This window comes from Ictidomys tridecemlineatus, chromosome 8 (assembly GCF_052094955.1).
Source record: "Ictidomys tridecemlineatus isolate mIctTri1 chromosome 8, mIctTri1.hap1, whole genome shotgun sequence".
In the NCBI taxonomy this organism is placed as follows: Eukaryota; Metazoa; Chordata; class Mammalia; order Rodentia; family Sciuridae; genus Ictidomys; species Ictidomys tridecemlineatus.
In genome coordinates this window covers 88038795-88064767 of record NC_135484.1, presented here as the reverse complement: position 1 = coordinate 88064767, position 25973 = coordinate 88038795, and the positions used below count along the sequence as shown (strand labels likewise).

At 35.0% G+C, this 25973-nt stretch overlaps 1 protein-coding gene across 4 annotated transcripts in view; it reads left to right on the top strand.

Moving 5' to 3' along the window:
• Adgrb3 (adhesion G protein-coupled receptor B3) overlaps positions 1-12296 on the top strand; it is a 666855-nt gene extending 654559 nt beyond the window's left edge. For all 4 annotated transcript variants that reach the window (XM_040282896.2, XM_040282898.2, XM_021732558.3 and 1 more), the window contains 2 exons: positions 5655-5759; positions 11492-12296. In XM_040282896.2, coding sequence (XP_040138830.1) covers positions 5655-5759; positions 11492-11680 — 294 coding nt within the window. In that variant the 3' untranslated portion in view covers positions 11681-12296. The remainder of the gene's footprint in view (positions 1-5654; positions 5760-11491) is intronic.
• Positions 12297-25973: the final 13677 nt, after the last annotated feature.

The window sequence follows — 25973 nt, the reverse complement described above, 5'->3', positions numbered from 1 at the left end:
CCTGACCCCCAGCAGTAAGTGCATTCCATTAAGCAATCAGGCACTGTCAGAAGACACTTTTGGAGACCAAAATTTTTGAATAGTTTAGGCCTAGAATTATTCAGTTTTTCTATATCACTAAATTTAAACAGCTACAAAATTATGTACTTACAACCAAGTAGACTCCTGATCAACTATAACAAAATATGAAACATACAACTCATTTTTATAGCCGCTTTGTCTAGTTAGGGCCTAGGTACAGATTTATTCATATATGAATATATTTGAAATATAGACCCTGTAATGTCGGGCATTGCTCATGGGGTACAGGTTCCATCTTACAGACACATTTGTACTCTGGCCAAGGAAAGTTACATGAATCATCCCCCTCTTATAATACAGCTTTAAGAATTAGGCTTACTTCCTTCAGTGTGTTTCTTTCTTACATGTGAGTTGTGACATTCATCTAAGACCAGTATTCAAAAGCTCACTTGGAAAGTTTATATGTAAAACAATAAAGAAGAAAAATAATCACCGATTTATCCTAATGGATATGGACAATGGCAGTAGATGTATAAAATTCTAAAGCTGGAAAAGGTAATCCAGCCAAACTGGCTTCTAATTCCTATAAGCATGATTTCTGGCCTCAAACTCTAAAGTTTACACCTAACAGATTCTCTACCATTCTCTTAATGATTTCTCTGGGTTTTCTAAAACTTCATATACAGTAATAACTCTTTTAAGTCAGACTTAAATCCAACTCTATGACTTATACTTCTGAATTTAAATGTGAAACCTCTAACCACTTTGTTCTAAGACTACCTACAGATCTTTTATGAAGCACTTGTATGGAAAATTCTGGACTCAGAATGAAGATAAAGGGCTCCTATCTGGAGTCATTAAAATGAACCTTCCTTCCAATGGGGAGACCTCTTTGATAGAAACAGAGAAGACAAAATTTATAATATCCTAACATGTTGCAGGCAATTTCTTCCCTGTATACTTTTGCTGTCCCATTTATTTAATTTGTTCAGTGCATATTGATTAAGCATTTGCTGAATACCAAATACTGTGCTAGGAATCAGGGATACAAAGATGAATAAGTCATTGCCCATGATGTGTTCAGAGACAGGATATTGCAATACTCTGAGATAATTGTAGTGTATTCAACATCTGTAGGAAATATGGCCTCACTACAGAGGGCACCTAAACCACCCTAGATCATTTTCCTTCTGAACAGGGCATAATCACAAACCTGAATAGCCTAAGAGAAGATACTTTCCAAATCTATGAGATACATATAAGATAGCAGCATGCAAAGGGAACTGAGTTGGGTTTAGGAAAGAATTTCAGCTCTCTCACCCCTTGTCTGGGAACCATAGCCTCCTTGAGGTTCAGTCTCCCAATCACTAAAGTGGAGATAATGGTTCCCACCTCCCAGGGTTATTGTGAGAATTAAGAAAGATAATCATGGCTGCCATTTCTTAAGTGGCTCTTATTTGTATGGTTCAGTTGTAAGTGCTTTATAACCTTGTTTAAGTCTTCAAAATAACTCTGAAATGTAAGTCTGATTACTTTAACTGCTGCTAAATAAGTTTGGATTCCATACTGCAGGACACACAACTTAAAAGTGATAGAACTTAGATCTCAACATAAATTTGCTTGCATCCAGAGCCATCAGACTTAGCATGTTTCAGGTACTTAAAGGGTTTAGGAGAGTTCTTAGGAACTTAGGGCATATACTATATCCTAAATATGAATGTGCTTCATAACTTCCCACTTTTTCTCTAACAATTAAAGGGTTTTAAACACTACCTCTTTTGATTTACAAAAATAAATTGAAAGAACAAAGTCCTATAAAATAAGCTGCTCAGAGAGCACATTTCTTTGCAATAAGGTTGATGGCTCATTGGGATAGGGGTTCACACATAGCTTCAAACAAAAGGTTGAATGATGTTAATCTGAATGGAAAGGAACATTACTACACACATATCTTTTACAAAAGATTTATCACAGAAGTATTTCATGGGCATTAAAACAAAAGAAACCTGAATAGGTTTTATTTATTTAAATAGATTTTTTTTGAGTTTTAACATTATTACATGATTTTAGAAAACAAGTCTAAATTGGTTTTTCATAGAAGTCAATTTCTTTGGGGAACAGGATGTTTAAGTCACACACACAAAAAAAAAGAAAATCAGTAAACTGACAAATCCTACAGTCAGTAAAAATGAAAAAATAGTCATGGAAATATACCAATACATTTACAAGCATGAAAACTTCTAATTAGGTAAAGACCATCAAAGGCTTGAGTACTACAAGTAAAAATTCACAGGAGTGAATAAATAAGAAGTAAATTTCAATATTTGTGAAAACTAAAAACCACAGCTGAACTTTAATCCCAGAGTGTTGCTGAGTTAGAAACCCTCCAATGTTCACTGTGAAGATGGTGTTTTTATCAATGCCATCTTCCACATTGTAAAGTCAGGAAGACTTGAGCCAGAGAACAAGTAGGAATTGTGCATAGAAAATCAAACTGAGCCCATGTCAGAGATGTGAGCTGTCAATGGCTGTACTAACATGATACTTCTGCCAGCATGCCAGACCATCATTGCTATGGTGATTTCTGGCAGTATCAAAATTGCAGTTTCAAATTAGAATGATTATCTGACATGAGAATATATTTGCAATTAATTTTTGTAAGTAGGAATAGCCCTACATTTCAGCATACCAATTTTTCATTGGCTTTCATAATCATTTCAGGGTTCTTGAGCTTTATTATCAGAATAGTTTTCATGAAACTAAGTGAAATATTTTAAAATGTATTTTGGTTATATAATATTAGTAACTACCATAACTTTATATTCTCCTTGTATATTTTTAATATGTACTATTAATCCAATGCCTCAAAATAAAATCCATCCAATTCAGAATAAAATTCTACTCATTCATTCAGAATATGACCACAAAATTTCCAATTACTTAATGTACTTCTTTTATAGTGGGACATATTTGACCTTTGTTTTGCTTCTTAAAAATGCTTTACATAATAGAGGCATTTGATTATAAGAAACATGAAGAGATATTTGTCTAACAGAGAACTCTATTGGAAAGATATGGAATAATTCAACTCTTGCTCAGGGAAAAGTAGGGAATTTGATTGACATTTCCAGCAACATGGGAAGGGAGAGTTCCCAAAACAAAGACAGGATGCTCTCATATGTTGACAGATAAATGGAGACTGCACAGAAGAAAATCATCAGATGCCTATCTCAAAATAAAGGTGCTGTGCCTTTGGTATCAGAGCTCAGAAGAAAATGAATGTTTTGTCTTTGAAAAGTAAAGATCTCAGTGAGGAGAGTAAATTCAGGCATAGGATTGAAAATTGAATTAGAAATTCTCTGAATTCAAGAAAATGGAAGAGAAAATAGGCAAATAAGATCATGGGAATAACTAATTTGAGGATTTTCAATTTAAATGTGCTTTATTTGCATTCATCTTAACAAATTCATCTATAACTTACTCTCATTGTATCACCATAATTTCTTTAACATAGTTATAAATTTTTATTTTTCGAATTATTATACAATTAATGCCTATTCCTTCCATTTCAGCTGCTACTACTAGCTACTAGTGGACAGTAACTCAATCAAATGTTTTTCATTATCATTAACCTAGAATCTAGCATAATATGTGGTATTTGTAAATATATATATATATATATATATATATATATATATATGAAACAACAGAATGAAATATGCCTAGAGAAATATCAGTGGTATGATGTCACTCATACTGCACTGTAGAAGAAAATAATTGTGTTGTAATACTCATTACTATGAAAATGAGATTTTTAAGAGGCAGAGCCAGTATTCTAACAGCATTTTTTATTTTGTTTTGTTTTGTTTTTATTTGTAAAGTATTCCTTGTGAAACAAATCCACATTTTAATAAGTGTCTTAGGACCTGGTACTACATGGAAGTACTTGTCTCCCCAAGGACAGAATGTACTGAATTACATTTGCCAGCTACACAGTCCTCAAAATCCCTCCATTGAGTTGCTTATGTAAATCCTCTCTCTCATAAATCTCCATCAGTCATCACTAGTCAAATTATGTTTGCCTGGTGTTTTTCTCTGTAAATCCTGCAAATCTGTTTCATGTGTTCTCTTTAAAACTGATGGGACGTTAATCACTCTGTAATTGCTTTCTATGTTTCATGTTCTCATCATGAGTAATGTTGCCATGTTCTCATCCTCAACCAACTGATTCAACAGCCAACTTAGAGCCCTAAGAGGAGCAAAGATGGAAACTGGTTATTGTAGGACACAAAATGGCAGAATTCTCTCCCATAAAAATAGGCTAGTAAAAATAGAAGAAATTAGCCTAACAGTGAATGACCTAGATACATATTCATTAAATATAGAAAGTTTGCATTGGAGAGAATAGGCTTTTGTAACATATTAAAGATTGAATTTGCCTTTCTCTATGCCTTTTTTTCCCCTCAAGGAAGTAAAGTGTCTTTTTGGAAGAAAATTAAGCATTACAGATCTTTCCCCAAAGATATATTTCTTTTTCAAAACAAATTCCTACTTTGAAAATATTTGCTAATTAAAACAATGGACCAAATGTTCAAATCATAGTTTATTCATGGATATAATATACCTGTGCAAACCACATGAGCAAATGGTGAGTTGTGATACATATGCTTTAAGAATCTGTAAAATCTTATACAAACATGAAGGCATAATCTTGGAGACTCACCAAGTTTGATTTATAACTTAAAAATCAAAATTGAGAAAGTTATTTTCTTTTTTTAAATAACACTTGTGATTAGAGGGAATTTATTATCTAAGTCTTCTTTTTTAGTACTCTTTTAAATGCTCCATAATAGAAAAAGATTCAGCCTATGATACTTACCCCAAGATAATTTTTATTTATGACTCCATTTTCTAGTTATAATGAAGTTGAGAGAACCAGAGGTTGAGGGTATCAATATATTAGTGATTTTAGAAGTTCATCAACCATATAATTTATGTTCTGAACCTTAATTGTTAAGATTCTGTGCCATCTCATATACAAATATATGAAACCTATGGGTCAGATTTTCTTTCTGCAAAGCTTAATCATTATTCACATGGAAAGTGCAAGGTTTTAGATCCTACATATATTTCAGACACTTCAGTGCTTTGAGTCAGCCTTAACGGCAGGGCCTGGGATTTTGCTCCCCCTTTAGTACAGCCAGCTAGGATTTTAGTGTTTATAAAAATAAAACATAAAAAAGTAATATTTCCCATGACAAACATCAGAGACTCAGGTGCTTTACAAGTCCAAATTTTAAACATCTTTTAAATATTGTAGCAATTTTTGTGAAACAGATTTAACTTTTGAGTGATGAAAATCTCACACAGGAATGACTGTTACATTTTTAATGCACTCACAAGAAAAAACTATTTGGGGTAATCTTGTAAATGGAAGAAAAAAACATTTCTTCCTTTTCAAGAAATGCTGTATATAAGGATTTGGTGCAAGTCATTTGCATTTGTGGCATTCATTGGGATTCCTGGTTCCTGCTGAACTTGCTTTCCCTATTATTCAGTCAAAAATATTAGATAGTTTTTTTAAAATATATAAATCAAATTGGGAATGAGAGCCATCCTGTTTTCTTTTGCAGAAGGTTATGCATACAAGGAAGAGGCACATGGAACTGTTTCAGGAGCTGAATCAGAAATTTCAAACTTTGGACAGATTTCGGGATATACCAAATACAAGCAGTCTGGTGAGTCTACTCTGCTTGGTGGGAGCCTGGTGCATGCTGGTGGACATAGGCTGCTGGTAGGCTCCAGGCATGCCTAATCCTGCTGGGCACACAAGAGTTGTGCATTAGAACAATGATAAGGTCCCCAAATGTACTTTGAAAATGTCACTATGATTCAAATTAGGAATGCCAGAATATTAGTTATATATCCACAATGCATTGTCTTCCTCAGAGTTCAGGTAATTCATTTTATAAAAATTTAGCCAAACAACCAAATTTTCCATTTTCATTTTAATGTCTGCCATTTTAAGGGCCTAAAATGTGACAATCTCATAAATATGAGTTGTTACCTCAAACCAGGATGGTAGGTTTTTGTCTTCAGGAGATTCACTTGTTCTGTGATAGGAATTTTGGACCCACATCAATATCAAGGATATTGGTTGTTAATTGTAACAATTCTCTTCTCACTTATTACAATCTCAACATAGGAGTTCATTAAATAAAATAACACTGTGCAATTACTATGTGCATGGCTTTATAGAAGATTTCATAATTATTTTTAAGCGCACTGGACCAGTTCTCTAGAAATCAGAAAACAAGTTGAAAGTGCAACCACTTTCTGAGCAAGTTACAGAACTCAGGTTTCTAAACCTCAATTTCCTCTTCCTAAAATGAGGATGGAAAACAGTAGTAATATGTAGTCTTTCAATCCTCATAAAGCTTTCAAGAGCAAGCTACACCTTACAGGTGAGGAAGCTGAGGCTCAGCTCTAAGAGGAGACTTGGACAGCCATTGTACACCACTTCTTCTTCACTTCAGATGAGGTGCTCTGTGTCCACTCTTTGCAGCTCTAAACTTGGGCAATCCTTCTCTTTGAGACCTCTGGTCACCTTTCTCTCTCATTCTCCCTCTCCATGTATCTGTCTGAGACAATATGGATAATATATTATCTATAGTATAGCTGTAATACATATAGTTCTAAAGTACGTGGTGTTTGATTACACTCTCAGTCTAGTGATCCTTCCATTCATATTTTATGAGTCATAACTTTAGAATCCTGATTAATGAAGTTAGCTTGGGAAGAGATGGATAGAAAAAAAGCCATGTATGTTTATGTTTTGTTTTTATTTCTCTCAGTACTGGTATGATGCTGGTTATGGTATGTTATCAGTAAATGGTTGCTGTAGATTTATTGCATAGCTATGATATCTCAATCTGTGCTTGTTAAATGAAGGTTATAAAAATACCATACACTTTAACTCTTAATTGGTCTCTAAATAGTCCATGTATATACCAATCTATTTTCTTCCCTAAAGCAGAAAATGCGTTGTTGCATTATTTGTTATCAACAACACAATGCTAGGCATATAGAAGATACTTCCTGTGTAATGAGGGGTTCTTTCTCATCTACTCCTTCTAATATTAAGCCATCAATTTTTAGCTAGCAGGCAAATGAGAATCACACCATTGATATTAGACCTCAACACATTAGCTACTCATTTTCAAATATTGAAAGCTAACATTGAAATAAATTGAAGAAACTTCATTTGTTTTGTTGGAAAAAGGGGAGGGTTATGTTTACAAATCTGAAAGGCTTATGCAACAGATACAGCTGGCTGACTGCTATAATATGATTGTAATTTCCCCTTGTTCTACGGTCTGGTTATTAAATCATTAATGGCACAAATATCTGTATCTCAGTTTCCTGACAACCAAAATAGTCTACTAATTACACCACATCTCTGTAGCAGCATGCCTTTTTCTAAAAGAGATTTATAAATATTTACCATTTGGGAGGTTGGGAGCAAGGAAGGATGGAGTTGTCTTTGCTGCTTGAATACTGTCCCAAATATCTGAGAACAAAAAACGAGTTCCTTATTCAGTTTTGATTAATAATGAACATGTGAGTTCATTATCTTTACCTCAGTCACATAGTTTGTAGTGCCACACTGCTAATGGAAAATTGCGTCATTGAGTGGAGAAAAACATTTTTTAAAATCTCAAAGTGTTTTTCCTTTTTTGGGGAGGAGAAAGCTGCTGATTCACAACACCTGCCTACCACTACAAATGATGCTAATTATGTAAAACAATAGAATTTGGGGAATCAAAGGGAAACCAAAATACCATTTAGTCATTTTCTTGTTTCTAGGCAGGAAAACATTTAAAGAACACTATAAAAGAAGAGGTACTGTTCAAAGAAATGAAACTCTTTTTACCTTGAGTGCATCTTACAAACCATTCACTGTCAAAAATCTCTTCTCTCCAAATAGCTCCTCCTAACTTTTCTTCTTACAAAATGTTCATACTTTCTTTAACTTTGTCCTCAACTATTGGTGGATTGAAAGAAGGAAGGAAGGAAATAAGGAGAAAAGGAAGGAATGAAGGAAAAAAGGAAGGAAGAAGGAAAAAGGAGTAAAATTGAAAAGGATGGGTGAAGGAAAGGAGGGACTTACCCCAAGTGAACAGCTCACATGCTTCTATACCAATGAATCATGGGGAATGCTGGGCAGCCCTATGATATTTGGGGTGGCTTTGAATTCTCATATGTATTTAATACTCTATTTCTCTGGATGCATCCTAAGAGAATTAGCATTTCTGAAAGCTTCTTGCATGCTGGTTTATAGTGAATTTATAATTATTACCCTTTTAACATTCTGTATCTGAGCTCAAAACAAACAAACAGCTGCATGAATTCAGGAACTTAAACTAACTGCTTGGATTTTCCATCATTGAATTCCAGCATCCATTGAGGCCTTTCCTGGCCTTGGCAATCCTCCGTGCCAAATGCAATGATCCCTTCAGACTACTGCACAGTTTGTCGTTAAGTGGGACCCATTGGGAGTGTTACCCTTCTTTTTATGAAAGTCTACAGACTTCCTGTATCACACCCAACATGTAGGAAGATGAGTAGCTTGTGGGCATCATCCTCTGACGATCAGCTCCTTACCACTCCCTGTGGGTCCTGTCCCTACCCTGGCTGCTGGGTATGGTAGCTCTTCACCTTTAAAGGATAGGGTCTTCTGGCCTAAAGGGCATCCAAAAGTTAGAAAAGATGATGAAAACCATAGATAAGTTGGGAGTGCCTTGGTAGGCCAAAGGAGATGTTCAAGAAAATCAACCTTAAATATTAATTTCTTACATGCTGATAGACCCCTCAAGAAAGTATTAGGTCACACACTGACAATAACACTCTTTGAAATAGAATGTAGATATTCTGACAGAGCTTAAAATTAGCCACCTTAGTCCATGTATCCCTGGAGCTTGATCTTTAAAATATAAAAAAGGAAACAACATTGGTTCAGAACAGAATGGAGCCCATGTTTTCCAAGCAAACAAACTTGCACTTTATATACCTCAAATGCTTTCTGGGTTCAACTAATTGGACTTTCTGTCAAACTAAACTTAAAACAGCTCTTATCTAAGGTAGCTAGGTTCACTCTGTGAACTTGATTCAGCAGAATTCATCTCTGTGAATCTTTCAGTGGATGATTGATGATTCAGGTCACATATTGCTCTCAAACCTTCAATGATTTCCTATTGCTTACAAAATAAATTCCAAATTGAATAGCCTGACAGTCAAAATCTCTTATGAACTGGTTTCCAGTTTACCTAATGCCTTTTTTTTCTTCTTCTATTCTTTCTCATTCCAACTAAAATAAATAGGCCACTCTTTTCATATCTCCACCTGCTCTGAATTTTTATTTCCTAGTACACCTGTTCAACCACAAGACCTCCAACCACACACGTCTTCATGGTGAACCCCTTTGGTGCCAGCCCAAAGGTCACTCTTCTCAGGAAGGATTATGCACTTCCCATAAAAGGAAGCCTCTCTATACCTGCCTTTGGAAGCCCAGAACACTTTTTCTGAAAAAAAAATATATATTCTACACTTTCATTTAACTATAGATACCTTTCATTGTAAGTATGATTACGAAGTAGTGAAGATTTGAGTTCTCCAGGCATTATTCTATGCTCTATCACTGCTTAACAAATTGTTGCATATCTACAAAGTAGATGTTGATCCACATATTTTGCCAACTCCTTTGGTCCACAATACAAAGCATATCTCTTTTTGTAGATATTCAAGCCAAGGTTCAGAAAAGTTGAATCAATTGTTCAGTTAATTCTTTTGAAGTGTAAGAACTGGAACTTGGACTGGTATATATCAGGCTCTAAATCTTAAATTCCCTGTGAACCATGATGCTTTTACATACTTGATTTATCACTTTATCCTTTCTAGTGCTACATATGATATCCTATGCAGAGCAACTGATAAGTAAATTTTAGATGAAGGGAAGCAGACAGGGAGAGAAAGAAGAATGGAAAGATAGGAAGAGAGAGCTACAAATTCATGAGTCTTTAGGATACTAGACTAAAGCAGAATTAATCCCTTGCATAGATCCTAAAAGTTAACTTTTTATTAGATTTTACTATTAACTATCTCTTCTTCTATGTCCTCATAAATAAGAATAAGTCTTGAAAACATCTAAGTTATTAAGGAATTTAGTGATTTAAATCTAGTTATGATAACTATTTCTATAAACCATCTCTCTTATGCATAGCTTGAGATGCATAATATGCCAAGTAGAACCCTGATAGCAATTCAATAACCTATTTTATGTTTCATTTGGTAAGTGACTATAATAAGCTAAAGATCAGATTTTGTGAGAGGAGGATGGACTCATGCAAGAACTGATATTTTCATTAGGCATAATGTTTTGTAGTGAAAAATGAGAATACAATTAGAATGGTAGACTTTTAAAACCATTTTAATAATCTTGAAGAATAGAAATGAAGGGATAATAGAAGTTAAAGGGTAGTGTTTTTTAAGAGAGAAATTCTTTTAGAGCTTGATAGATTTTGTTGGGAAAAATTAAAAGTAGAAAAATTATTTAGTGAAGTAGAGTTAAATTGTCATGAAAAATGATTAATTTCAGTAAATCTCTATGTTGAATTAAAACCTGGACTCATGTAAAAGTGACAGCTTTTGCTTGGCATGTTCTCTTGCAACAATAAATACATTCAACTTTAATCAATATTCTGCATAATTGAGTATCCATCAGGTCACCCACTCTTGTTTTCATGTTTTAGTTGTTTTTTTTTTCTAAAAAGCTTTTAATCATGATTTTTTTCTTGTTCTCTGATTATTCTTAGCTTATTCAGATTCTCCTGCTTTGCAGAAATCTTTAAGCAACACTTACTTAAAATAAAGCAAAGTCATTGTTAATCTTAGCAGAATATTGATCAAAAGAACCTAAAAGGAGTCTATTTGTTTATGTATTGAACATCTACAGGATAGAACTGAGTGGAGTCATAATTGGGCAAATCTTGAGTCTTAGAAAATAAAAGGCATATACTATAAGAAATAATAAGGAATAATGGTTTGTAGGCATTTTGAAAGGCCCCTTATATTGCTGGATACATTTTTCATGAAATGGTATCTTAAAAGGGGAGAATCCTGTGATTCCTTCTCAAACATGTAGTCATACTAACATTTCTTTCACATGATACTCAAATTGAAATATCATCTACTTTGCCTTCTGTAGTATTATTCACTTCCTCTAACTCCTGACATGTTGTAGGATAACTTAAAGAAGATGAAAACATATCAAAACTATCTCCTGCAGTTGGATAATTTCAAATCATCTCTGAATAATATAAACTAAATTAAGATTACAAACATGTCCTCTTCCTGAAAACTTCAGCAAGTTGCAGTGTTAATCATCAAATAAATGGCTCTCCTTTCTCAACAGGAAAACCCAGCACCAAACAAGAATCCATGGGAAACTTTCAAAAACCCCAGTGAATACCAACATTACACCACAATCAATGTCTTAGACACAGAAGCCAAGGATGCTTTGGAACTGAGGCCAGCAGAGTGGGAGAAGTGTCTGAATTTGCCTCTGGATGTGCAAGAAGGTGACTTTCAAACAGAAGTTTAACAAAATCAAAATGAACTGAGGCAAAGACACAATAACCTAATGCACTGACCCTTTAGACTTGGGAAGCCTGACATTTCTATCTGGACAATGTGACTATCCTGTGTCAGGACCTTCATGTGCCAAACGTCAGTGGTGTTTTCCTATGGTAATTCCTCACTAGTCAGGCTAGTGGAGAGACACCAGGTGTACAGTTCTGACCATCCTGTGTTGTAAGTACCTGTGGAATGGATTTGTAAGGTAATCTTTATAGATAAACCTCAAGCAACGATTCATGTTGTAACCGCTTCATATGGTTTAGTTTTCAAAAAACTTCACCATGAAGCACAATGTATATATTTATGCAGTTTTTAAAGTTTATAACAGTCTGTTTGGCCATTACTACACTTTTTACTTTATAATATAAAAGCAAAGTTTTTGTCATTAAATGAATGTTTGTTGAGCTACATTCTTCATTGCTTTAAATGCAATAAAGTAATAATCTCACTTTTATATGAATAATATATTTCACATCTTTATTATTGCAGTTTTCTCTAGAAAGCTCTGAGTAGCTTTCTCTGCTGCAGCTGTGTATAAAATATTTAAAATGTTGTATGGTGTAAATAAACTTTTGTCTACATATCAGTTTTTTAGTGCATTTTATTTTGGATTTGTTGAACAAAAATTTACATATTTATAAAGTTTTTTTTTCAATACAGATACTGAAAATGTATTCACAGTTTTAATAGCATACCGTTATTACTCCTTTGAGGCTAATGATTTCTCAAATGTAATAATAGGTTTGTATAGTGTTTCTGTATTTTCTACTTAAACACCCTTTGGAACAATGTACCATGTAAATGGGACTTGTCAGAAATCTGCTGCCATCATACTCTTACATAAATATGGTTTTTTTTTCCCTATCTTGTGGGAAAAAAAAAAGACAACTAGTAAAAAAACAGGAAGTTACAATACAGAAGATAATACAGGGAAAAAATGTTTTAAGTAATTAAGTTTGCTGCATGTTTCATGGAAGAAGCTACTCATACTACAGTTCTTCATAGCATAGAATTGAACTTATTCAGGATTTTAAAACAATCTTATCTGTATATTCTCTAGCAGAATCAGAAAGGGCGCGGGTGAATCTGATGAAACAATTTACCTCTAGTTTGAAAGTGGAAAGCCTGAGGTGAGCCAACTGCACAGTCCCCAGTATCCTCTCTCATATAAGAGCTGTGCTGCTGATGTTTCTTGCTCCCTCTGAGACACATTAAACAAGATGTAGTGGGAAGGGCTTGGGCAATTTCCTGGTCCTTTCAATGGCTGGAGATTGTGCTCTTCAGTCTGGAGCAAGAAAGGGTGGAAGGGAGACTGGAATGTGTATTTGGATTAGCTTTCAGTTAAGCCTGAGCTGTGTGGTCTGTGGTGTATGAACTCCTGTGGGTCAGTTCCTGCTCCTGGTGACCTTGGGGACCCGCACTCAGGTTGTAAGGCAGATGATGGTGCTTCAACACTCAAGTGCGCCTCTGAGCTGGAGCCTTAAAATCCACACAGCTCAGGCTGAGCTGTCAGATCCTTACCATGTTCTCAGTGTCAAGATGTTAAAAGTATATTTTTAATCAGATTTTAAAAATAAAGTGACATCATTATGCAAAAAATAGTATAACTAAAGACTGATTTTTCAATAAAATAAAGTTCGTGCTAATTATAATTGTATAGCTTATTGAATTTCTAAGATGACTTTTTGATGATAGAAATAATATTTAATAAATCTTCTCTGTCCATATATAATACATACATATATATATATATATATATATATATATATACAAACATACACACATATATATTATCTGTGTGTAGGCATGTGTATATATGTATGTATATTTAAATTCATACTGCTCATTTTCATGTCAGTAACCTATAGCTGTGAATGCATACTATACAGGGAGTCATTCATTACAAATTATAAAATCCTGATTCATTACAAATTATAAAATCCTGATGGGAAAAAAACACACTGAGCACATTTGCAAACATAAATTCAGTATGTTTAAAAAATTCAATGTATAAGGCTAATATTTCTTCTAAATATTCACAGCTATAAATGTTTCCACTTTTTTTTCACTTTGACTTTTCTTTAGTTCTAGTAACTCAATATTATATAAGCATATGAAAACTAACCAGAAGTTGCCAATACCTAAGATGTTAGGGTAGATGGATGTTTGGGTTACTCTAAGAAGGATGTTGTGACAGTGGTGGTGGGGTTTTTTGTTTGTTTGTTTCTTTGTTTTTGCATTTTAATCTATAAGGATAAAAGTACAGGTTGATGGGGCTGGGAATGTGGCTCAGGCGGTAGTGCGCTCATCTGGCATGCGTGCGGCCCAGGTTCGATCCCCAGCACCACATACCAACAAAGATGTTGTGTCTGCCGAGAACTAAGAAATAAATATTAAAAAAAAAAAAAAAGTACAGGTTGACAAGTATCAAGAACTCATAATGCAAGGGAGCCTCTTCTAGCCCACCTCTTTTGAACTTATTGAACTTATTCAGGATTTTAAAACAATCTTATCTGTATATTCTCTAGCAGAATCAGAAAGGGCGCGGGTGAATCTGATGAAACAATTTACCTCTAGTTTGAAAGTGGAAAGCATACACATGGGCACACACACACAAACACTCTACCACGTTGAGCTTCAGGTGACCCCTACACAGGGTTCAGTACTCCACTCCTAGACAGTTCATTTAGGATTGCAGTCACAACTTGTCTGGTCTTTGTGCCCTTGGACTAGAAGTTCTTCCTCTTCTCCCATATCTAAATTTTACCTCTGTTTCAAAGTACATCTCAAATTTCATCTTCATGAAGTTCTTCAGAATTATATATATATATATATATATATATATAATATCTCAGATGTTAATAGACCTTTATTTTATTCATTTATTTATATGTCATGCTGAGAATTGAACCCAGTGTCTCACACATGCTAGGCAAGCACCCTACCACTGAGCCACAACCCCAGCCCATTCTTCAGAATTTTTCAAGCTCAAAATAATTTCTCCTGGGAACTCTTATGGCACTGCATCTGTACCTTGGTTAGAGCTTTAAAAATCTACTATCATATACAAATTTCTGATATCCTCTGATGGACTGTAGGACTGTAAGTGCTTAGAGGGCAAAATTCATGTCTGGTCCATTGTGTTTCTTAAGGGAGCTAGCACAATTATGTTCACACAATAAATATTTGTTGAATTATTTGTGGAATTTATTTAATGTTGTTTACAGTCATACATACCAAGTCACATACTTGAAAGAAAAGCACTTATTAAGCAACTGTCATTTATTTATTCCTGTGTTAAATATTTAGGGTACTATAGGAACTCTGTTTTAGGTGGCTTATAACCTATTAGATATTTGAGACACCTGTGAAACAAGCAATGATATTATTTAAGAATTTATAAATGCTTATTACCATATATTATCTCTTTGTGTCCTTAGGATTAATATGTGAGGTAGAAATTAATTATCCTAAAGAATGGAGGCTCAAAAGAGGTTAAGTGACTTACTGAAGATGACCATAAATAGATAACAGAACCAATACAAGAGCCTCATTCCTAATGTATGATTATTTCCATGACATCCTGGTATTTCCACTTGTTCCTTCTGGATTATTAGGTCCCTAACACAAATTTATAAAATTCCATGGAGGGCTGGGGATGTGGCTCAACTGGTAGCACGCTCGCCTGGCGTGCGTGCGGCCCGGGTTCGATCCTCAGCACCACATACCAACAAAGATGTTGTGTCCGCCGAGAACTAAAAAATAAATATTAAAAATAAAATTCTCTCTCTCTCTTAAAAAAAAAAAATAAATAAATAAAATAAAATTCCATGGAGATTTTTTCAGGCAAGAAGTGGAGGCCTAAAACTGGAAACACACACCAGTTATAAGGGTGGTGAGGCCAGTAACTAGCAGAAAAGTGTGGCCTATACAAAATAACAGGTGAACCTAAGTAGACCTATTTCTATAGTCCATTGTGTGGTTTTATTTGCACTTGCAAAAAAGGAACAGGAAACTGGAGACCTAGGCCAACTTGCATTTTTAGATTGTTTTAAAAACTCTCTGTAAAAACATATAACTACAAATTTAAAACTTCACAACTAATAAGACTCTACTTCAGAATGTTTAGTTCAAAAATTCCGAATCATCCTCAGTTTTTTAGAATAACTTTGTCAGATTTTAGTTTACCAAAATTATCCATGTCAACATCAATTAATCAACTCCTATAAATTTTTTCATATGTTAATGAAAAACATGAAACTAATATTAACCTGTCTATAAAGTTTTCCGTGGTGACAAAATCATCTTGCCCTGAGGTGATTCTGTAGTCAGGTTTGCAACTGGGATGGTAGAAGAGAGATTTCAGAATCAAGAACCAAAGAATACGGAAAAGGGAGAAAACCTGGGAACCAATGAAAATGACAATAATTTTCATGTGTCAAATAAAATAAAATCCAGACTTAAGGAGGAAGAGACTTTATTTGAAAAGATTATTGCAATGGAAGAAAGGTTATTATTTGAAAGGAGAATATGCTCCAATTACAGGATCTATAAGTATCTCAGAGGTTAGGCAGAAATAACTTTTCTTTGATATGGAGTAGTGAAGAAGACTAGAAGCTAGGGGTGTACACATGGGGCAAAGAAGTGGTGTGATCAGGGCATTGAAGGGGAATGTCTTTCTTTGTGGTCAGTCCTTTCTGAAAGGTGGGTCAGGAGAGGTTGCTCTACTTCCTAGTTCTTGGTTAAGCTCCCAGTACTTGTTTAAACTCAAGGACAGTACGAAGTTCAGAGTGCTGGGGAAAGCAAGGAGCCCAGCTAACGTGCTGTCAAGTTATCAAGTATTTTGTTCAGATTTGTGAGTGTGGACATATGGTTCAGCTAATAATTTCTGGGACAAAGGATAGAAAGTTTTAGGGTCTCCATCTGACCTTGTCATAGTGTTTGTAAACAAGTTCATCCATGAGGCTTATCTAATAAATATTAAAGGGTGATTCTTTGCAGTAATTAAGTCTCTAGCATTCAAAAGGGTGAGAGGATTTCTTGACATTTGCTGTCTCCCAAAAGTGTAGTGCTTTCAGAATTATGCAATTCTAGTGCATGAAAACTGGCCCCAAGAAACAAAAAAATAAAAACAGATACAGGATTGCAATTGCACAGCATGCAATTTTTTTGGCAGACTTTCAGACACTTTTGGTGCCAAGTGACAGCAACACCAAGTGGATCCCCGCAATTTGGGTCAGAAGGAGTGACATATATTTTGGTCAGGACAAAAGTGATTTCATGCTAGACAGAATGCCTTGTCTTAAGCTAATATCAAAGAGACAGCACATCTCTGGTGCCAGGGTCCACATACCACTCTAATGGTTTTGTGTACTTAAGCATTTTCTGGTAAACTACACAGGAAAAACTGCCGAGGGTTAAACTGGGGCAATCATGGTGGTTATGTTTCAAGATGACTGCAGTCATGAAACGATGAAACCACACATAGGCTCAGCCTTATCACAAGTAAAGAAATTAAGACTGCTGAAATGAGAGTTATTTTTAAACAACTGTCAATTTTCAGCCAGTGGTGAATAAGGGAAAGGATTTTCCCATATTAGACAAATACCCATGACTCCTTAGCAGAAATGATTCCAAAGTGAAGGTGATACAAGGCAGGTGAGAATACCTAATTTTCAATCATTGAGAAAACCATTACTTGTTAAAGGGATTGAGTACATTCCCTCGTTACCAAAACCACTAACCTCTGAGCTAGTCAATCATCTCTTGACCCAGACTCTAGCTTGTACCTGTATACCATTACAACCTACAGGTATTGAGAAGCTGGGTCAGAAATATTTTTTTTTCATATAATATAAATATATGGAACTTTAAAACACCTGGAACTTTTGTTTGTAAGATAATTCTTTAAAAATGTCAATAACATTAGCCCACAGACCTGGTGTGCAAAAATCACACTGGACTAAATTACACAGGCAAAGAAGACTTTCTTCAAGAATATTACAACAGGAGAAAGAGGAAAGAAGTCAGTCAAAACTGAAACAAAGGACTAGAGAATGCTCAAGAGCTGGGATGAGGAATGCAGAATGAGGTAGGGGGTGTGTTCATAGGTATGTTCACTAATTGGCCAAGAAACACAAATCCGCTCTGTTTTTATGGAGGCCATAGCTAAAGAGTCAGTAAGGCCCCTGAAGAAGTTGGGCTCTTATCCTCCCATGAAATTGGAAGATTCAGGCACTATCTTTCTGTTTGATTATGTTTCAAAAAAATAGATATAAGGTCTTTGAGAAGGAGACCCTGGGCTTTAAAACTGGCAAGAACCTTTAAGTTTGTTCTACATCTCAAAGAGGCAGATAAAGAATTTATAAGTTTGCTAACATAAGCGCTCTAAGAGAAGAGAGGTCAGAGGCTAGATAACATTAAGTCATTGTTGGTAACAAGTAAACTGATGAGACCTTTTCATGACCTTCATCCATTAGACTTCAGTCACTTCAAAATGCTCACCCAGAAAGATCTGCAACCCTCACCCTTCCTTAAAGACAAGTCATTGGGAAAACCGTTATTTGTTAGAGGGATTGAGTACATTTCCCTCGTTACCAAAACCACTAACCTCAGAAAGAAAGACCAGGGTCACCATCAATAAATGATTTATTAATAAAAGAGCCACAAAGATTAAAATTGAAGGCCAATGTTTCAGTCTCCATTCTTTTGTTTTGCTAATTCAGATTTTGTTTCAATTTTTCAGACGAATGCCTGAACTAGCATTATTTAGTATCTCCCTCTCTTTCCCACTCTCAAATCTAGAATTACACTTCTAAATTTAAAAAGCATGTTATATATACTTGTGATAAACTTTTATGGAAAAATTATGTTGTCCTTTATTCTGAAGTGGATTGACCTGGCTTATAAAAGTATATGTTAATTTAATTATTCAATAACAATATATTTAGAACCAGTTGCAGTCTAGATACTACTTTAGGAACTGGAAATTCAACAGGGAACAAGACATGTACCCTCTTTCCAAGGGACTTAGCATTTTTGAGGGTACACAGATCAACAAATGGAATTATAATAAATTGATGGCTTTATGAAGGGAAAAAGAGGATAACACTATGAGAATACTTATAAAAGGTATAGGAAAAGTATGAAGAAGGATGATCAAGGTGATATATAGGCTGACTTTGTACCTAAAATGTATGCTTCCTGATTCTAGACTCTTCCCTGGAGCTGTCCACATGATGACTCCGAGCTTCCTAGCAACCAATGCAAATATAGCAACTGCAATTAGTTATGTAGTTCACAATGTCTCTAAGACAAAAGCCAACATTTTCCACTAAAGAAACAGAAAACCAAGAAGTACCTCTTATGAACCTTCATGCTTCATTACATGAAAAATTCTTCATCAATATCATCCTTATAAATTTCCTGAGTTTTTTAGAGATAATCCTTATGTCCTTTATTTCAAGGTATTATGATTTTTAATTTATGAGCCAATTTGACTAAGGCACTGTATCTGATATTTGGTCAGACAGCAGTCTAGACATCATTGTGAAAGTATTTTTAGATGAGATTAACCTTTTAATAATAAACTTTGAGTAAATCATAATGTGGGCGGGCCTCATCAAATCAGTTTAAAGCCTTAGGAGAAAAAGACTGAGGTCCTGTAAGAGGAAATTTTGTCTCCTGAATAGTTTACAGACTCTGCTTACAAAAACTACTCTTTTTGGGGTCTCTTGCTGCTTATCTACCCTATATATTTGGTCTTGCCAGCAACTCCAATCATGCGATTCAATTTCTTAAAATAAATCTCTCTTTCTATGTACACACACATAACCTATTGGTTCTATTCCTCTAGAGAACCCTGACTAATACAAGTAAACACCCAACACTCCAGTGTGAGCACAAGAAACAGTTTTTCAGAGTCATATCAATGTGCTATAAGTAATACAATTTTTCAGTAATCTGGATAAATTTTTTAAAAAGTAAACTATCAATTCTACTTCAAGAAATGACACATTAATATGATTTATCATAATGGAGCATTGGGCACTAATTAAGGTTTATGTATGCCTTAAGATTATGAATAATTTATGTGTAAAGTTCATTTAATCATCAAAACTAACCTAAAGGCATAATCTATCACTATTCATTTTATAAATAAGAAAAATAAGGTTTATACTTTCCCTGATATCACACAGGTATAAGTGATACAGCCAAGATTTGTTCCTCACAGTTTAGAACTAACAGTCTAATTATTCTGATGAAAATTGAGAATTTTTAGGCAGCAGAAAGTTCAAGTTTAAACTCATTGGCAAGTATTTTGTATGAATTAAGTGCAGTTCTCCACCTGCACTGACTCTAGCACAAAAACATGGGCATCCAGAGGATTCCACACTGAAGTCTGTTGAAGAATAACTCCCAAGAACTTCCTCAGGATACAAGCTTGGGTTTAGTATAACACAGGGCATATGAGTGTCTGATACCAAAGTTCTACATCACAAAACACCAGAATGAAGACTTTTGCTTAGAGGTTATTATCACCAGTTACTAAAGCTGAAATGTTCATAAAATAGTTTATTTTTTAAAGTTCAATATTCATGAGACACTTAACATTTAAGTGAAATAATTTTTATGTAAACTGTAAAGAATAAAGTAACTGCAAAATACAATCTAAGTTAGCCAATTAGAATATTAGATGTTTATTTAATATCTATTAGATATTTACTAAAAAAATATAACTAGAACTTTGAAATTATGAGCTTAAAGTCATGCTTGCAAGTAATGATTTGATGAGAGGATGAGACTCTCTTATGGCCATCTTACTTTATGTTATATAGTCCTGCTACAGATTACTTATATGTCTCTTATTTTTAAGTTGGGGGGAGGAGGATAACATATCCAGTATATCAAGAAGTAGTAGCAAGTCATTAATGTGAAGAGGAACTAGGGCACAGATTGGGTTTGGCCCACTGTGAATTCTCTGGAGTGAATTCCTTGGAGGGGCCAATAGAACAAACTTTAAATTTCAAGGTAAAATTAATGTGAGGTTATATATAATTATTAGTATTCAGAAATCACCAATAAAAGCCATAAATAGATAATTTCAAGTTTTTTAAAAAGTTTTTCTCACAGAAATACCATCCATCCAAGTGAAAAAGAGTATAATAGCAAACAAAAATTAGCTATGCCCTAGAGCTCACTAGCATTCCTATCAATTTTTGGCCCATGAAACTCAGACTTGTGAGGTATACACACACACACACACACACACACACACACACACATTTTGTCCTTGTTAAAAAACTCCCGGTGTTTTGGATGCAATATCCTGCCACTGCTAATTCTAGTATGTAAAACAAAAAATATTTTTCTTAAAAGTAAAATTTATACCAGTAACTTTCCTTAACATTGCCTCAGGAAAGGATTAATAATAATTCTGAAGATACAAATGTCAAATTTCCCAGGTAGATTTACAGATAAAGTTTTGTATCATGTAGATTTATAATGCATGATTGTCATTTAAGTCCTGTAACCAGAACATTGGGAATGATTTCTATATAAGCTCTGACCATCTTACGGCTTTGGTAAGAACAGCTAAGGCTACGTGCAGTGACTCATAAGCTCAGCCTGCAGGGTTCCCCTTGGTTTTCCCTTTCATGAGAGCAGAGGGAAACTGAGTAATGGAAGAAACCCACAGGACTCTTCTTTAGCTGTCCAACCTTCTTAGTGACCCAAAGATCAGAAATTAGAGAATGAAGCCAATTAAAGCAGGGCCTCCTCTCCCCTTGGAGTCCTATCATACTCTCACCACTGCAAACAGATTCTGCTGCCATGCTTTCATGGCAGGAGGGAGGCTCTCACAGATCATGGTCAGCAAATAGCTTCCACCAGAGGCCTTTCTGCCAGGGACTTTCCTTTTTTCTTGTTTTGGGATTTTGGGGATCCATTTCCTTCCATTTACAGAGTTCTGTAGACCAGTCCTACAGGCAGATGTCAAATCTGATAAACTTTGGCCAGAGCGGTTTATGTGCACATTCTTGAACATTCATCAGAAAGGAGAGAACTGAGGAAAAGGGAGAAGTACAAGTATAAGGCTTCCCACTTCTCATGCTTTGAATTGAGGTTTTTCAAACACGGTCCCTGGTTCTCAATTTACACACCTGTGTTCTCATTTGCCAGGAAGCTTCTTTGCTTGTGAGGTTATGTTAGAAGAGAAGGAACTGATGGTGCATATGAAACTCTGCTGGGGCTGGTTGAGTGGGATGGAGTGGTGCTTGTGTTAGAGCAAAAGTCTCAGTGTGAGTTGAGTGCTTTTCTCTTGCAGCAAAAAGGCATGGAGGAGGCCAAAACCCACTTCCATCCCTGCCAAGTTTGGCAGTGAGAGGATACAACAAATAAATCCATTATGTAGCCTCAACAGGACCAGAGATTTGTTCTTGTCAGCATTGTTTCTTTTAACTAAGCAGCTCTTAAAAATACATAATTATAAATAGGGTATGGCCTCTTAAAAGCATTTTAATGAAGGTATCCCAAAGTATCAAATCCTAGAAATCACTTTGTGTGTGTGTGTGTGTGTGTGTGTGTGTGTGTGTGTGTGAGTGTGTGTATTAAAAAGGTAATTCAAGAAGATATTTGCAATTATGGAACAGTTGAGAAGATGTGAATAACCAAACTACCCACAGATTTCTCAGAAACTCAAGCAGAGACCCTTGGTTTTCTGGGATATCATAAAGCTGAGGTTGCACATCTTTCTGTTGACATTGAGATTATGACATCCATGTGTTCAGAAGCAGGCTGCTAGCCCTTGTCCACAATTTCAAATGCTTCATTTCACCACAGCTGTGCAGAGACATTCCTGACCCTATTTTAATTAGTATAATTAACTTCTTCCCATTTTATAACTCTAGAATGGTAGACTTTTCAGAGTTTATCATTTGACACTCAAAGAGAAAAATATGAATATTATGTTGTCATCTGAAGAAATTATCCTGCTTTCTTTATGTATACAGGGAAAGTTAGTAGGCATTCACTGGCACCTGTCTAACTGTATATAATATTCCCACACAATTGAGAAGAAACCCACAGGACCCTTCTCTAGCTGTTTATAGACCCTCTGATCAAGCCAGGGATACCTTAGAAATATTTGTTATGTTAAGGGTGAAGAAGGTTGAACAATCCACATCTGGCTCATAGCCATATATGAAAATAAAGGTCATTTAGAAAGAGTTCCTTCTAAGTTTCAAGTGAAGCCTAAGAATTTTAAGATTCTACATACTACAATGTTTTATGCTAAAAAAAATGTAAAGGGGTACAAGTAGAAGAGAAGGGCTTCAAAATATAAATTTGGAAATGAAAATTAACTTGCCACTCTGCTTTGGTGATCAGCATTTTTCTCTTTCAGCAACATATGGAATAAATCATGATAATTATTTGGGGGAACTGATGGATGAGGAAAGGGAGAAAGAAAGAGAGGCCAAGAGAGAGTAATCCAGGGAAGGATGGAGAATAAGAGGAAGAAATAACAGCTGAATCAAGAGAAACACAAAAGGAATATGAAGGAAGCAATTTGGAGACAAGAAAACAAATGGATACTTCTCTACTAGCCAAAAGTGTGTAAGACTCCTGGGGACTGCAAAGCATCAAGATTTCTCTGAAAACATTATGTGAAAAAAAGACCCAGAGGCATTATGAGTATAGGTGAATGGTAGGGTGTATTGGACATTGGAAGGGGAAGAAAAGCAGATAGGTGACAGAGATGCAGATGATACGCTGACAAGGACATTCACAACTAAGTCTAGTTTCCAGGGTTTTCCAGCTGTGTGTCAGTTGTTCCTCTGAAAAATGAATAAAGCTTCTTTATTTCTTTTCCAGTACAGGATTTTTACCTATGTGTCTAGATAAAATTGGTTCTCCAGTGGATGGTGTAAAATCACTATGGAGATATATTTATGGTACCATGGAAATATTGTATCTGGAGATAATAATGCTATTTTCAATTTGACTGAAAGTTCATTTTTATATATTGCCAAAGTACCAATCACAATTAAAAACATGATCATTCAGTCTCAATTCTTGACTCCTTATAAAAATAAGTACTTATTCCCAATGACCAAAAGGAACAATGATTCTGATTGCTTATTAATAAGAATTGAAAAGAATCTATTGGATAACAAAATACTTGGCAAAGAAGAGGAGGAATAAGATAGGGAGAAAACAGAAGAGGGCATCTGCTCATGACAACATCGCTTTCTAGTTGTGTGGGAAGTGGGGCAGCAAAGTAGGACTAATAGCTTTACCATCTGAAGAGTACTGTCAAATCTGTTGGTCTCTTGAGGTCCACTCTAACTTAGAGATTATAATTTTCATGATTTTTAAAAAAAATTCCTAACAATTAAACATATTGTAATTAGTCATGTTAACAAAATAAATTAAGACATTATTGGGGAAATTTATGCAAATGGAGAAACGATGTGATTCTGTACTCCCATGCAGAAGTTTCTGGATCATAAATCTTCTTCATAGAATTCTGTGCTATCACCAGCACTGGTTTGTAAGTGGTATGAAAGTGTCCCATGCTTCTGTCCTAAATGGAGAAGTTCATAATACATACCCCATTAATTACTATTTGGCAAGGTCTTTGAAAATTTATAGCATTCTTTTCTGTCTTCATAATTTTTATTTTTAAGAATGTGAAACCATGCATGTTTTCAAACTGTATTGAATGAATAGTAGAAAGTTAGTACTTTATGTCAAACGTTGCATACCATCCCATTACTGGAGATGCCATGACATAACTTGGCTACATAATCTGAGAAAAGATGTCATAGGAAATGCTTGCTTTCTCTCAGGGAGAGTAAGAGGATATTGAAATAAAAATTGACCTAGCCCGGTACAAATTCCCCCTAGCAGCAACTATTTCTTCATTTTTCTCAGAGCAAAGAAATATTTCTCTTTCCTGAATATAATAATTAGGAACCAAGTTACTAAAAAGTACATTATTGACCAGCAGAGAGATTACCTGAAGCAATCAGAAAAATTAAGAGGGAAGTTTGGGATGTCAATGAGGAATAATTTGAAGAGAAGAAAGCCACATGTTGCTAACATTGGTTGGTAACAGGGTGCACAAACCCTAATGAGGTATGGTCATTTATTGAGCCTTGCCATAAGATTTCCCACCCTTGGATTCCAAGCCAAATACATTTTTCTTGTGTCAAGTGATATGTTCAGCATAAATTATTTATTTATTCTTATTTGTTTATTGTTGCCTGGAGTCAGCTCCTGATGAGTTAAGCCCTGCTTTACCTGACTTTCTCCTGAGCTGGGAGGCTCAGAAGAGAAAAGGCAGCAATCTTCAGACTCTGGCTGGCCCTCAGCCTCAACTTGTCTACCTCACCAACTTTGGGAACATTGTAGAAAAAAGTTTCTCCAGTGCAATGACTAGCCCTAGGTTCCTCTCACTTAACAGAACACTTGCAAACCTTCATCAAGCATGTCTGTTTTGTTGTCCTCGAAGTTTGAGCTATTATTTTAAAAAGAAACATAAGGATCTCTATTCTTTAGAAAAACAGCATTATTCAAAACGAAAAATTTGTAAAGGCTTGTTTGAAAATACACCTGTAGGTAGGCTTATTGGACCTTGACCTACTAAATTAATGGAGAGAATTTCTTCCAGTCATTATTGTTTCACAATAGAAACTGATGCTGACTTTTAAAAATGTTATCTAACCACATCATAATAAAGTTCTTGAAACAGCTTCAACATCTCTCCTTCAATGTTAAAAAAAAAAAAAACAACTTTACTTTTAATTACTTTGTCAGTGAAGGAGAACCTCTTGGAACACTTTGAAAGATTTTCTGATAATATTTTCTTTTTCACTTTAGGATATGTTTATACCACAGACAGGCCTTAGAACTATAACTTGTTAAAACAGAGCAGGGCACTCTGCCAGTAATGTCGTTGTCAACAGCATTGGGTATGTGAGTAGATAGACATTGTCACAGAGCAATTTAATTCTCTAGCCAAGCATTAAGGGACTCCAGTTCATCTCAAAACTGGTCTTCATTTGTCAAGTTGCTTTTCGTCAAATGGTTGAAATTAGAGCTTCTTAGACATTTCCCCCCCCCACACACACAATTTTATGATCAGTGTAGTCTCAAATTTAATTCTCCAAATTTCTAAAGAAAATAAATATTTTCATTAAAAGTTTGAAACGATAGCTGCACAACTTATTCTAGAACAAAGCTTTCCATAGCACGCA